Source organism: Artemia sp. Qi Xiang Cuo, chromosome 3, assembly GCF_049724085.1.
Source record: "Artemia sp. Qi Xiang Cuo chromosome 3, ASM4972408v1, whole genome shotgun sequence".
Taxonomy (NCBI): Eukaryota; Metazoa; Arthropoda; class Branchiopoda; order Anostraca; family Artemiidae; genus Artemia; species Artemia sp. Qi Xiang Cuo.
This window is the reverse complement of record NC_142796.1, coordinates 1,970,869-1,986,504: the sequence shown is the minus strand read 5'-3', so window position 1 is coordinate 1,986,504 and position 15,636 is coordinate 1,970,869. Positions and strand designations below refer to the sequence as shown.

The 15,636-nt window shown below is 33.6% G+C and overlaps 1 protein-coding gene across 2 annotated transcripts; it reads left to right on the top strand.

Moving 5' to 3' along the window:
* Positions 1–985: 985 nt before the first annotated feature.
* LOC148953646 (C-type mannose receptor 2-like) lies at positions 986–15,299 on the top strand. 2 transcript variants are annotated; one of them, XM_089087292.1, is made up of 2 exons: positions 986–1,082; positions 14,196–15,299. In XM_089087292.1, the coding sequence occupies exons 1-2, from the start codon at positions 1,028–1,030 to the stop codon at positions 15,041–15,043; spliced, it is 903 nt and encodes a 300-aa protein (XP_088943418.1). In that variant the 5' UTR covers positions 986–1,027; the 3' UTR covers positions 15,044–15,299. The 2 variants fall into 2 exon arrangements, with proteins under 2 accessions (XP_088943418.1, XP_088943419.1); XM_089087293.1 differs by having other exon boundaries at positions 989–1,082; positions 14,199–15,299.
* Positions 15,300–15,636: the final 337 nt, after the last annotated feature.

Here is a 15,636-nt window from a genome sequence, read left to right as displayed (position 1 = left end):
TGTTACGTTATAAGTGTTTCTTATGTGTTTGCTATGTGTCTTTTTAATTTCTTTTTCCGTTTTGTGTGTTATTATGTTTGTAATTCCACGTATTTGGTTGATTTTTCAAGTATCAACATGATGGAAGGGATGGAAGACTTGAGAGCCATGCCTAGTTAGATTAAAGCAAAGACAGATAGTTTATGTGACAGGCAAATCTGGCATAATTTTGACAGAGTTGTATAAGAGTCTATCATGAATCCTAGGATAGAACTAAGGGAGGTAGACATTAACTAAGGGTAAATGTAATAATCAGTACTCTATCAGTTTTGTGACCCATTTGAAGGCAACTGAAGACCCAAAAATTATTCAAAGATTTTATAATCAACCATATACACAGTACTTTTAGGCAATTGTGCGTTTGAGATCGTTCATATTATTTAAACTTCGCCCACTAAAGCCAACTGGAATTGCAATGGGGGTGACCGAGATTTTAGGATTGACTATCATATAGTCAACCTAAATATTATAATGACTATTGTCAAGAATTATTACATAATGTGAGGGAAAAAGAAATAATACTACACGAAGTATTTTTTGTTTTTCTTAAGTCTTAGTGTCGTTTGTTTGCTTTCATTATATAGAATACTTTTTATTTAATCAATTAAAATAATTGGTGAACTGCCTAAGTTCACAATGGACTGTGGCTTTGTGCCCTTATTATTCTCTAATATTAACTCCATTTAAGAAATCAGTTTTTCAACATTTTTTTTTTATTGTTAGAGACATTTCTCACGTCATACTCGCATTCTTGTAGTTTATTTTCATTTTTGTCCGAGTTCGTCCCAGCATATATTACCCCGAATTATCCAGCGTACGTCCCTTAATTTAATAAGCATGTTTGTTCATGATTTCAGCCAAAAAAGGAAAAAGCTAAATTCTTAAGAAAAAAGAAAAACGTAAGAACTTCGTTTTAACAATATTTGTTTTAGATAAAAATGCAGTAAAAATATGTGTCTTCTGTAGGTTTCTGAATCATTCACTTACAATGGTTTCTCTGTTTCTTTACGTCTTCTTAGTTTTCATTAGTCCAGCCTGGGCAGGTATGTTAAGATTTTATTATATTGAATCAAATAGAGCTTTACTATTTTGTTACTATTTACTGGCGAGTCTAGGGAAAAACTAGGTCAAGAAGTTTATCTCTTTATTGTTGTTAGATTTCATTTTAATTTAGGCCGTTATTGGTGTTTAGTACTCCCTAGGTCACAACCAGAAGGATTTTCATAAGAAACAATAATGAAGGAATGTATAGCAGCTTTGAAGTTGCAGCTTAAATAGGAACCAGTACAGCTTTGAAGCTGTATAGCAGCTTAAATAGGAACCTGTGCAGCTTTAGTGCAGCTTAAAGTGGGAACCCCGTTTTCGAGGAAAGCATAGTTCCCACTTATATAATAATACCTACAATAATCTATAATAGCCTACAGATAGCATTATTTCGGGAAGGCTGGTCACCTTCTCTTGAAAAAAAATTTTCCATAGGATTTGACACTAATAAAATTGGTTATTTAAGCTTTCTTCTAATTGTAATTAGTTTCTGTTAGATGACAACTGCCAGTTGAACTTTTTCCTTGCAATGCTTTTTGTGTATTTTTATTTTTCAGTCTTGAAGTTATATATGATATAAATACAAATCTCACGTTTATAGTTGACACTCTAAACTTTTACCCTTTGACACTCTGAACCTAACAACTGCTGAAAATACACTAATGAGTATTAGTTGATGAAACTTCAACAGTAGCTATAATATGAGGATTTTTTTTCAAACTAAATCATTTTAATCATTAGATATAAATACATATATTAAATAGAGCTTTAGTTTTTCTCAATAAATTCTTATAATTTTATTGTCATTGATCTACTTTAACCCATTCTTAGTAATTCCTTTTATATTTTTCATTGTTTTTCATCGCTTTTGATACACTATTTCAAAATATAAACTTATCGTAAATATGCATATTTTTTTATATGAATAAATCTGGAGGATCTAGTGAATGTTTGTTAATACAATTTAGAGTTTTTTTTAATAATATTGCTAAAATTTATGGCCAAAACAGGATTTCAAGAAAAATTTCAAGATTTATTTTTACTAATTAGGCAATATATCTTATTCTAACCTAGAATTTAATATTTACTTCTAATACACAATGGGCATATGTCAATGCCTATGAATTTAAAAAAACGAGCTTAAAGGGGCTGTGGCTTTAGTTTTTATTTAGGTTTAGTTTGGAAACTCGTTGAAAATATTGTTATGAAAGGAAAAGAGAAACTTTGCAATTGTAACAAATAGAATTTAATATGTATGTGATGGAGACTGTTTTTCCCTAAGCTATTCCATCTTTACGCTAAAGTTTGATGCTATACCTCTTACAATTGTTCTAGAACAATGGTAGTAAGAATAAAAAAGAAATTATAATTCATAATGTCTATTTATTTGTGAATCTGTTTGTTTGTATGTCTGGGTTGGTATTTGCAAGTCCAAGTGTTTTGTCTATGTTGGTTTGTATGTCTAAAGTGCCTGTCTTTCTCTGTTTGTATGTCTGAATATATTTTTTTGTATGTCTGGGTTGGTGTTTGCAAGTCAGAGTGTTTGTCTTTGTTGGTTTGTGTGTCTAAAGTGCCTGTCTTTCTCTGTTTTTATGTCTAAATATATACCTACAGAGGTGCCATGTCTCCCTGCAAATGCTTATACTTCTTTACTCTCTACGTTTAATGAGCTACAACAAGTGGTTGTTGAAATGTCAGGGAAACTTGACAATTATCAGTTGAATTTTCCTCAACTTCCGAAACCTACCCCAGCAATTGACACTCATACGACAGTTATTGTTTCTAAAGTGCCTTCAGATCTGTCTGATCTGATTAAATGCAAATCTGTTCTCGATCAAATAGCTGGGCATGAATTAGTTTGTAGTGTGAAACCTGTTAAGGACAGATGGTATGTCAATATTGATAAATCTGCAACTGAAGATTTTTGTACATCCGTTCAGAACTTTATTACCGGAGCAACAGTTAAAGTACGATCCAAGCGCTTTTTTGGGATTCTCAGAGGTTTCCCAGTTGATGTTGACCTTTCAATTATTAATAGACTGCAAGGTATAATAAGTGCAAATCGACTGGGCCAGACTATGTCAGTCAAGCTGGAATTTAAAGACTCCTTCACTCAGTCTGCTTATTTCAAAGAAGGAATTAAAGTGGGATATGAATTTTTTCGAATTCACATATTTAAATAAATACCTAAATGCTGCTTCAAATGCCGATCATACGATCACTTTCAAAGTGCTTGCACCAGCAATGTACCGAAATGTGCCAGATGTGCTGGGCCACATATTTCTACTAAGGATAGTCCTTGTAGTGCTGCTCCCAAGTGTGCTAACTGTGGTAAAAATCATACTTCTTATAGATTGTCCTGCCCTATATCGAAGGAACTAATGTCGCGCTCCCACTTTTTGCAATGACTTTGGAGTTTTCAATAATATCGTTTAATATTAATGGTACAAAGGATAAGGTTTTCGTTATTGATGAGTTCTACTATGATTTTGATTTGGTTTGTTTACAGGAGCATCTTCGTACAGACTCTAGCATTAACGTTTTGCGTCGTAGCATTCATCATGATGTGTTTTTTACTACTGCCAGAGCCACAAGAGGCCGGCCATCCGGAGGACTAGCTTGTGTTCTTAAGCACAATTCTAATTTGGTTTCGCCGGTGATTTTTTACTCGGATGAGTTTTTTTGGCTGTTCGTATGGGCACTATAGTTTTCATTAATTCTTATCTGCCTTATGATGACCGTTCCTCTAGATCGATGGCTAGATTTGCTAAAGCCTGTAACACGTTGAAGTTTCTAGTGGAAAAAATTCTTTCTATTTCTCTAGATTATAAGATCATTGGTGACCTCAATACGGATATAAATAACTCATCAATGAGATGTGATTTGTTGTTGGATTTCCTTCCATCTTATCATATTATACCCAAAACTCATCCGTATTCTTATATTCACCATTCAGGCAGTAAGAGCAATATTGATCACATTATTTGCTCACCTAGTATTATTACATCAATAGTGCTTGTACATGCTGAAGAACAAGACTTAGACCATCTCCCTATCTCACTTACTCTTACGCTGAAAATAAACCCTGCAAGTTTCTGCAAAGTACCCCAGTCTTCAAAATGCTTTGAAAAAAGTAATTGGAAGAAAGCTGATGTTCCTCTTTATGCGTTTACACTAACAAGGCTGCTGTCTGCTATACGAGTTCCCTATCATCTGCTTCAGAGCTCTATGCACGGGAATTGCAAAAAGGACCTGGATTGCTATTATAATCAAATAATTAAATGTTTAAAAGATGCCGAGGCAGTTGAATTGCCGCTGCAACGTGTTAGACGTGGTACGCAAAAACCTATTTGGTCTTTAGATCCTAATTTAAAAACTTTGAAAAATAAAGCTAAGTTTTGGTTAAAAGTTTGGAATGAATGTGATAGACCACCCTGTGTTATTGTTTCTGACATTAAGCGTAAGACCCGCAGGGAATATCAAAAATATCTTAAGTCTATGCGTTATCGTGGTATGGATTTTCCAGTGTCAAAGAGAGAATGGCGAAAAGTTATTAATTCTGAGTCGATTAGAAGTGATGTACCAAATAGTGATTGTCTTTCTGCATCTGCTTGGCATGACCCTTACTCGTCTATTTTTTCTAATGTTAATCACCGTGTGCATTCTTTGTATTCTCATTCTCTTTCTACTATTCTTAGGACCCCTCTATCTCAGCGTCTCTGTGTTCCTATTTCTCTTTCATCCGTAATTGAAGCAATTAAGAAACTTAAATCAGATAATGTTGATAATGATGGTATATCTAGATATCACCTTTTATTAGATTGCTCCCCCCTTATTAACCATATACACCTACTTCTCCAGATGTGTATTTGTACTTTTAGTGTACCGGAGAGTTTTTTGTGTGGTACTGTCTCTTCAATTTTAAAGAAGGGGAATTCTCCTTTTATTTGCTCTTCTTACCGACCTATTACTGTCTCTTGCACTTTTAGTAAAGTTCTTGAGCATGTTTTAATACCTTTCGTGACTAATAATATGCTTGAGAGAGATAACCAATTTGGATTTAAGCCCGAAGTAGGTTGTCAACACGCACATCGTGTATTATCTTCTTTGCTCCTTGAAAATTCTTCTAAGGGAAGGAGTATATATCTTTGTACTTTGGATCTGTCAAAAGCTTTTGATAGTGTATGTCATAGTCAGCTTTTTTCTGCTCTTCGTGGTTACGGTGTCAATCTATCGGTTATTTTGCTTCTTCGGTACTGGTACTCTAATTCTTTTCTTCGGCTGAAATCTGTGCCTGCATCTAATATCAAATTGAAAAGAGGTTTAAGGCAAGGTGGAGTTTTATCTCCGACCCTTTTTATTTTGTGTATTTCAGGAGTTCTGGCAAAGATTTCGGCTACCTATCTCTCCGGTTTTTCTGATGTTTCCTACCTGGCTTACGCTGATGATCTGCTTCTTATAAGCCGTACTAAAACTGGTTTATCTAACATGGTTTCTCGTGTTGCCACTTCTTTTTCAGACATAGGCCTTTCTCTTAATGTAGATAAATGTAAATTTCTTTCTTTTAATAATATTTCTTGTACTTCCCTTCGCTGTAGTGGCTTTACTATCCCTCTCGTAGATTCTATTCGATGGCTCGGTATTTCTATTACTAATAGTCTTCCGAGCTTGCACCAGCGCACAGTCTCAGATATTAATATGAAAATTAAATTAGGATATGCTAATATTGTTGCCAATAGAGGTAAATATAATAAACTCGCGTTAGCCAAGCTCTACTCAACTTTTTGCGACCATTCAATTCTTTTTGCTTCTGGAATTTTTCTCCTTCTGAAGAAAACTGAGTTAAAAAGAATCCGGATTAATTATTTTAGATTTTGTAAATTTTTGATGTTTCTTCCACCTTGGACCAAAAATCGGGTAATTATTAATAAATTTCTTGTTCCTAATATTACTGAAAAACTGGATAGCACTACACAGAAAACTTTCAAATACTGCTTGTATCCGATTTTCTCCGCACCATCACCTTATCAGGTTTTTTCAGTCGTAAGTTATTTTTCTTTTATTTGTTTAGTTGTTTTTCTCTGTTTGGTCATTCTACAATTTAGATCTGTAAAGAGTGAGTAAAAATCCAATAATGATAATATTAATGCCTGCTTATTAGATTTTTCATGTTGTCAGTTTTTTTTTTCTCTTTTCCCCCTCCTTTCACGTTATTTTTTTTTGCTCTCGTTTCTTTTAAATTATTATGTGTTACACTGTAATTTGGTAATATTTTATTTATATATTGTCTTGTGTCGCATTTTTTGTGTTTTTCCTCGTGATACTCCACGTATTGTACCTCTGCATAGTGTGGGTTAAAAATAAATAATAATAATAATAATAATAGTGCGAGTGGCTTTTTAAATATAAAGCAATACAATATCATGTTCTATTATTAATTTATTGCTGACACTTGCATTAGATTTACAGATGAGTCCTTTTTAGTCAAATGAAGTGTTTACCAACGTCATCTAATTAAGCTAATATATCATGAGTTAGTTATTCTCAGCAAAATTATAATGTTTTGATATTGTCAAAACTTGAGAGATTAATTAAATTTACCAGGAAAAATAAATTACAATAATAAATAAGTGGGAGAATATTTTATGTTTTACTTATTAGTTTAGGCAGACTCTTTGCTCCTGCGATAGTAAAACATTGTTCGTCTTAATGTAATTTTTCACTCGATGCGTAGTTAGTCCAGTGTGTAGAAAAGTGTAGCCTTCATCATGATGTGTTTTTTACTACTGCCAGAGCCACAAGAGGCCGGCCATCCGGAGGACTAGCTTGTGTTTTTAAGCACAATCCTAATTTGGATTTGACTTAATGAGCTGAGCAAGGATTTGAGCTGCAATCATTATTTTAATTACAATAAAGGAGAGCATAATATTACAAAAAAAAATATACAAAAAAGAAGGATTTGTATCCTATATTTACATTAAAGTTTAATCAGACTTAAAACATTTTTTTGGCCCAAAACTCAAAATTTTAGATTATAATAGAGACATGAAGGCTGAACTTTGGATATCATAGGAGTGTGTTTTGTGCAAATGGTTTTGTAATAGTTTAATTAATGGATTCTAATTCAAACAAAATCAAAACTGTGTTTTTACCGCTGTATTTCAATGGAAAATATTTTTTTTAATTTAAACACCCATTACAATTAAAACTACAAAAACTGAAAACAAAAGAGAATTTTAATGTTGTTTACATTTTAGTTCTGGAGTAATATTATGGTCTCCTTTATTGTAATTAAAATAATGATTGCAGCTCAAATCCTTGCTCAGCTCATTAAGTTAATATAGAAACGTTGACGCATACGCCTCACTATGGAAACTAGAATTGATGAGGGGATTAAAAGCTCTTAAGCCTAACTTGCCATCCATGACAAAAAAAAAAAAACAAAGATAGTTAAAAATCGATGAAAATACAATAAACGAAACTGCAGCGAGCAAAGTGAAAAGATTAAAGACTAAAACAACGCGGATATTGCGCCTATATGCGAAAAGAGTGTCCAGCTGGTATATCTGTGATTGTTGTAACGACAGTAATCACTCTAAAAAATGTTAAGAGAGCATGACTTGTCCTCTTTCTTGGCTGTTATTTCTGCCATGAAGACCACTAGTGCATCTTGAAGTCTACTATTAAAGAATGCGCAACGGAAACTGGTAAATTCCTATTGAAGGTCAAGCAAAAAGTCTGTGATCAATGGCAAAAAATTAAATTGATCCACTTTGAGGCTTCCACTTCCATGTTGCCCTGAAAAAATGATTAGCTAAGTCCTCTTGAAATTGTTGCACATAACTGTGTCTTTTAAATGCATAAGTGTCAGTTTAATAGAAAAAATCCTTTTATTTGACAGAGAAACACTAAAAAAATATCTTTAGTTATTTCGACACATACACATCACAATAACGTTTTGTAACTTCCAATTTTCATTTGTATGGTCATAAATGAGCTGAATTTGGACTTTATTTCGGTTGCAAATTTACATAAGGATTCACCGTCTCTGTGCTTAATTTGTGATTTGGCCTTTTACCAGTAATGCTTTTGAATTCACTTTATACTTGTTATGAAAAGACCTTCCTAGTTAAAAAATTGATATTGAGCCAATTTTGCATAAGCTGAGAAAGTTAAGATTCTAAGTTAACAAGTTCTTCTAACTATATTTGATACTACTACTACTACTAGCAACTCACCGTATCACCAAGCCACCTGAGGCCAACACAGCTACGCACGCTCCTCCTCCGTCCTAATCTATTTAAAACCTCCCTTTTTACACCCGCCCATGAAGTTCCGATTTCTTTTAAACCTTTTTTTATGTTTATGACGTCCTCCAGCCCCAAACGAGGATGACCTGCTTTCCGTTTAGCCCTAGACGGTTGGCAAAAAAGAACTATCTTCGGAAATCTGTCATCCTTCATCCGCACAACGTGCCCTAGCCACCTCAACCTTTCTTTTATCATAGCCCTAGAGAGCGGTATTGAACCACATCTTTCGTATAGCCTATTATTTGGTATACGGTCAGGTAGACAAACTGTAATTAAAATAATATTCTTGCTTCTCCATTCTTCTGAACAATGTTCTTATTCATATAACTTTTCTTTTACACTTTTCTACACACTGGACTAACTACGCATCGAGTGAAAAATTACATTAAGACGAACAATGTTTTACTATCGCAGGAGCAAAGAGTCTGTATTGCAAAGATATTGTATTGCTTTATATTTAAAAAGCCACTCGTACTATTATTATTATTTATTTTTAACCCACACTATACAGAGGTACAATACGTGGAGTTTCACGAGGAAAAACACAAAAAATGCGACACAAGATAATATATAAATCAAAAATTACCAAATTACAGTGTAACAAATAATAATTTAAAAGAAACGAGAGCAAAAAAAAAATAACGTGAAAGGAGGGGGAAAAGAGGAAAAGAGAAAAAAAAACTGACAACTTGCAGAATCTAATAAGCAGGCATTAATATTATCATTATTGGATTTTTACTCACTCTTTACATATCTAAATTGTAGAATGACCAAACAGAGAAAAACAACTAAACAAATAAAAGAAAAATAACTTACGACTGAAAAAACCTGATAAGGTGATGGTGCGGAGAAAAACGGATGCAAGCAGTATTTGAAAATTTTCTGTGTAGTGCTTCCAGTTTTTCAGTAATATTAGGAACAAGAAATTTATTAATAATTACCTGGTTTTTGGTCCAAGGTGGAAGAAACATCAAAAATTTACAAAATCTAAAATAATTAATCCGGATTCTTTTTAACTCAGTTTTCTTCAGAAGGAGAAATATTCCAGAAGCAAAAAGAATTGAATTGTCACAAAAAGTTGAGTAGAGCTTGGCTAACGCGAGTTTATTATATTTACCTCTATTGGCAACAATATTAGCATATCCTAATTTAATTTTCATATTAATATCTGAGACTGTGCGCTGGCGCAAACTCGGAAGACTATTAGTAATGAAAATACCGAGCCATCGAAGAGAATCTACGAGAGGGATAGTAAAGTCACTACAGCGAAGGGAAGTACAAGAAATATTATTAAAAGAAAGAAATTTATATTTATCTACATTAAGAGAAAGGCCTATGTCTGAAAAAGAAGTGGCAACACAAGAAACCATGTTAGATAAACCAGTTTTAGTACGGCTTATAAGAAGCAGATCATCAGCGTAAGCCAGGTAGGAAACATCAGAAAAACCGGAGAGATAGGTAGCCGAAATCTTTGCCAGAACTCCTGAAATACACAAATTAAAAAGGGTCGGAGATAAAACTTCACCTTGCCTTAAACCTCTTTTCAATTCAATATTAGATGCAGGCAAAGATTTCAGCGGAAGAAAAGAATTAGAGTACCAGTACCAAAGAAGCAAAATAACCGATAGATTGACACCGTAACCATGAAGAGCAGAAAAAAGCTGACTATGACATACACTATCAAAATCTTTTGATAGATCTAAAGTACAAAGATATATACTCCTTCCCTTAGAAGAATTTTCAAGGAGCAAAGAAGATAATACACGATGTGCGTGTTGACAACCTACTCCGGGCTTAAATCCAAACTGGTTATCTCTCTCAAGCATATTATTAGTCACAAAAGGTATTAAAACATGCTCAAGAACTTTACTAAAAGTGCAAGAGACAGTAATAGGTCGGTAAGAAGAGCAAATAAAAGGAGAATTCCCCTTCTTTAAAATTGAAGAGACAGTACCACACAAAAAACTCTCCGGTACACTAGAAGTACAAATACACATCTGGAGAAGCAGGTGTATATGGTTAATAAGGGGGGAGCAATCTAATAAAAGGTGAAATCTAGATATACCATCATTATCAACATTATCTGATTTAAGTTTCTTAATTGCTTCAATTACGGATGAAAGAGAAATAGGAACACAGAGACGCTGAGATAGAGGGGTACTAAAAATAGTAGAAAGAGAATGAGAATACAAAGAATGCACACGGTAATTAACATTAGAAAAAATAGACGAGTAATGGTCATGTCAAGCAGATGCAGGAAGACAATCACTATTTGGTACATCACTTCTAATCGACTCAGAATTATTAACTTTTCGCCATTCTCTCATTGACACTGGAAAATCCATACCACGATAACGCAAAGACTTAAGATATTTTTTATATTCCCTGCGGGTCTTACGCTTAAGGTCAGAAACAATACCACAGGGCGGTCTATCACATTCATTCCAAACTTTTAACCAAAACTTAGCTTTATTTTTTAAAGTTTTTAAATTAGGATCTAAAGACCAAATAGGTTTTTGCGTACCACGTCTAACACGTTGCAGCGGCACTGCAACTGCCTCGGCATCCTTTAAACATTTAATTATTTGATTATAATAGCAATCCAGGTCCTTTTTGCAATTCCCGTGTATAGAGCTCTGAAGCAGATGATAGGGAACTCGTATAGCAGACAGCAGCCTTGTTAGCGTAAACACATAAAGAGGAAAATCAGCTTTCTTCCAATTACTTTTTTCAAACCTTTTTGAAGACTGGGGTACTTTGCAGAAACTTGCAGGGTTTAAATTCAGCGTAAGAGTAAGTGAGATAGGGAGATGGTCTAAGTCTTTTTCTTCAGCATGTACAAACACTATTGATTTAATAATACTAGGTGAGCAAATAATGTGATCAATATTGCTCTTACTGCCTGAATGGTGAATATAAGAATACGGATGAGTTTTGGGTATAATATGATAAGATGGAAGGCAATCCAACAGCAAATCACATCTCACTGATGAGTTATTTATATCCGTATTGAGGTCACCAATGATCATATAATCTAGAGAAATAGAAAGAATTTTTTCACTAGAGACTTCAACGTGTTACAGGCTTTAGCAAATCTAGCCATCGATCTAGAGGAACGGTCATCATAAGGCAGATAAGAATTAATGAAAACTATAGTGCCCATACGAACAGCCAAAAAAAACTCATCCGAGTAAAAAATCACCGGCGAAACCAAATTAGGATTGTGCTTAAAAACACAAGCTAGTCCTCCGGATGGCCGGCCTCTTGTGGCTCTGGCAGCAGTAAAAAACACATCATGATGAAGGCTACGACACAAAACGTTAATGCTAGAGTCTGTAAGAAGATACTCCTGTAAACAAACCAAATCAAAATCATAGTAGAACTCATCAATAACGAAATCCTTATCCTTTGTACCATTAATATTAAACGATATTATTGAAAACTCCAAAGTCATTGCAAAAAGTGGGAGTGCGACAATAGTTCCTTAGATATAGGGCAGGACAAGCTATAAGAAGTATGATTTTTACCACAGTTAGCACACTTGGGAGCAGCACTACAAGGACTGTCCTTAGTAGAAATCTGTGGCCCAGCACATCTGGCACATTTCGGGACATTGCTGGTGCAAGCACTTTGAAAGTGATCGTATGATCGGCATTTGAAGCAGCATTTAGGTATTTCTTTAAATACGTGAATGCGAAAAAATTCATATCCCACTTTAATTCCTTCTTTGAAATAAGCAGACTGAGTGAAGGAATCTTCAAATTCCAGCTTGACTGACATAGTCTGGCCCAGTCGATTTGCACTTATTATACCTTGCAGTCTTTTAATAACTGAAAGGTCAACATCAACTGGGAAACGTCTGAGAATCCCAAAAAAGCGCTTGGATCGTACTTTAACTGTTGCTCCGGTAATAAAGTTCTGAACGGATGTACAAAAATCTTCAGTTGCAGATTTATCAATATTGACATACCATCTGTCTTTAACAGGTTTCACACTGCAAACTAATTCATGCCCAGCTCTTTGATCGAGAACAGATTTGCATTTAATCGGATCAGACAGATCTGAAGGCACTTTAGAAACAATAACTGTTGTATGAGTGTCAATTGCTGGGGTAGTTTTCGGAAGTTGAGGAAAATTCAACTGATAATTGTCAAGTTTCACTGACATTTCAGCAACCACTTGTTGTAGCTCATTAAACTTAGAGAGTAAAGAAGTATAAGCATTTGCAGGGAGACATGGCCCCTCTGTAGGTCGCTTTATCACAAACGTAGGTGCAAAAGTGTCACTACTGTCAAGAGATCTTAACAGAGAAATAATGTCACTAAAATGATTAGAAAGTGTTCCCCATTGTTCCCCTTACGTACTGGGCAACCCAATTCAGGTGCACTTATTTGGCACAGTAAACTTTTAGCTTCTTTGACTATATTCACGTCAAAAAACTCCATACCATGTCTTTTAGTAATATCCTCCTCAATTCCGCTTAGCAGATTGCTTTGAATAAAATTCAGAACAGAAGAATATACAAGTTCAGGCATTTCGTCGGAGCTTTTCATGGCTATCGCACTCACCACAAAATTAAAAAGTCTCAATATTAATTCAGGAAAAAATACTGAGTTAATAAATATCGAAATATAGGTCAAACTAAAAACACAGTATATTCCATTTTATAATCCTCTTAAAGTTAATCCTATTAAGTCATCAACTAATTTGATATAAATTATGACCTCACCAAAATAAATCAAAACAGTAATAATATCCAATTCAATTTTGATGTTACCTCACTGAACTCTTAAACGAAAACGAAACTATGTGTTTATCATACTGCAATCATTATTTTAATTACAATAAAGGAGAGCATAATGTTACTCCAAAACTAAAATGTGAACAACATTAAAATTCTCTTTTGTTTTCAGTTTTTGTAGTTTTAATTGTAATGGGTATTTAAATAAAAAAAAAATATTTTCCATTGAAATGCAGCGGTAAAAACACAGTTTTGATTTAGTTTGAATTAGAATCCATTAATTAAACTATTACAAAATCATTTGCACAAAACACACTCCTATGATATCCAAAGTTCAGCATTCATAGCTCTATTATAATCTAAAATTTTGAGTTTTGGGCCCAAAAAAATGTTTTATGTCTGATTAAACTTTAATGTATATATATTATACAACTCCTTCTTATTTGTATATTGTACATTTGAGGTATAAATGTTTATTGTGGTATTACTGTTTATTTTTTAATGCAGTTTTTTCGCTACGTTTAATTTCTGATTGATTTGTTCGTAGTAATCTGTATTCCAGTAATTAGTTGAGTTTTAACCGTTCTGGATAAAAGGAACCAAATTGAAACATAATGTTGGTAACATTTGGAAGTCGATTCTTCATTTTAAGTGTTTTCTTAAAAAAGATAATTTTCCCTTGAATTGTATTTAGATATATCTATTTTAGCAGGTATTATTGTTTAGTTATGTTAAGCATGAAACATCAAGAAGAAAAGAATAATTAAAAAGATTTAAGCAAAATTCAGAATAATGCTAACTGAAAACAATTTTATTTAAGATAGTCAAAATGAACAAATTATAAGAAAATATAAGGATAATAGTATAAGCTTCCATTATTTTTGGAGGAGGATTTACACTGGCCCCAAAAAAATATGTGCTTATGCTTCCGTGGAATAGCAGTGGCCTTTCTGAATCTTGCATGGCTTGGCATATGTTGAACATGGAGGCACAATGTTCATAATATATGAGATTTCATTAAATATTTGCCAGTTCTGAATTCAAAAGATATTTTCTTTCAGCAGAAGAAGATCAAATTTCAGAAACTGGAGGGTATTGCACCGATGGATGGAGGCTAATTTGCAGTAGCGATAAATACAATGGCGACTGCAGCTGTTTTCAATACATAGAAGCATTTGTTCGCTATGAACTGGCTGAGCAAGTATGCAACGATCTTGGTGGAAATCTTCCCTCTGTTCATTCAGAAGACAAAAACAAATTTATATACGTGTTTCAAGACAACTTGAGACGTGGCGCATGGATAGGACTGAGAAGAATAAATAACATATTTACATGGGTCGATGAGAGTGATTTCGATTACACAAGCTGGAACTATGATGCACCAGCAAATTTTACCAATTCCAGTGACTGTGTTCATTATATTGGCAATGAAGACACAGGGTATTCTGTGCTATTTAAATGGCGTGATAGTTCTTGCAATGAGTTCCGACCAATACTCTGTGAAAGTCCTCTTTCAATGCCAACAACTATAGTCCCACCAATTACGACAACACCAAATCCTGACCCATGTCCTCTAAACTATAAAAAAAACTGTTTCCAAAACGATGACTGTTATTGTTATTCTGTCAAGCCTGAAATAAAAAATGGAGTGGATGGTATATCTATTTGTAGAAGTGAGGGGGCTGATATGGTCTCAATTCATTCTAAAGAAGAAAACCAATATTTTAGGGAAATAATTTTTTATTTATTGTTATTTTTTATTATTTTTATATTATATTATTATTATTATTATCATTATTATTATTATTATTATTATTATTGTTTTAATAATTATTATATTATTATATTATATTATATTATTTTTATATTATTATTATTTTCTATTATTTTTTTAATTTTTTATTATTAGGGAAATAATATCTTAGGGAAATAAATAATAAACTATACACAAAAATGTTTCCAAAACAATGACTGTTATTGCTACTCAGTCAAAGGGATACATACATGGAGAGATGGTGTAGCCATTTGTAGAAGTGAAGGGGCAGATATGATTTCAATTCATTCTGATGAAGAAAATCAGTATATTTTGGAAATTACCAAATTACCAGGTGGTGGAACCACTACAGTGCACATTGGCATGTTTTATGGTTCGAACTACTGGTTAGACGGCACATATGCGTCTTACAATAAATGGGACAATACTTGTAAACCTTGCCCTTTTCCCTTACACGAAGACACTGACAATTGTCCCAGTACGAACGAAGAGCACTGTTCTTCCCCTGTCTACATGAACCCTGGCTACGCACGGTGGTATACTTGGAGATGGTCTGAAGATGCACGTTGTGGATCGTCATTTTCATTTGTTGTATGTAAAATGCCGGCTCGTAGTGTTCTTTAGATTTTTATTTTAGTAGAATTACTTTTATTTAAGTAAAATTTTCTTGCTCCTATAATTTTATTTAATATATTTTTTTTGATAAGACTGTTATGTTAGAAAAGAAA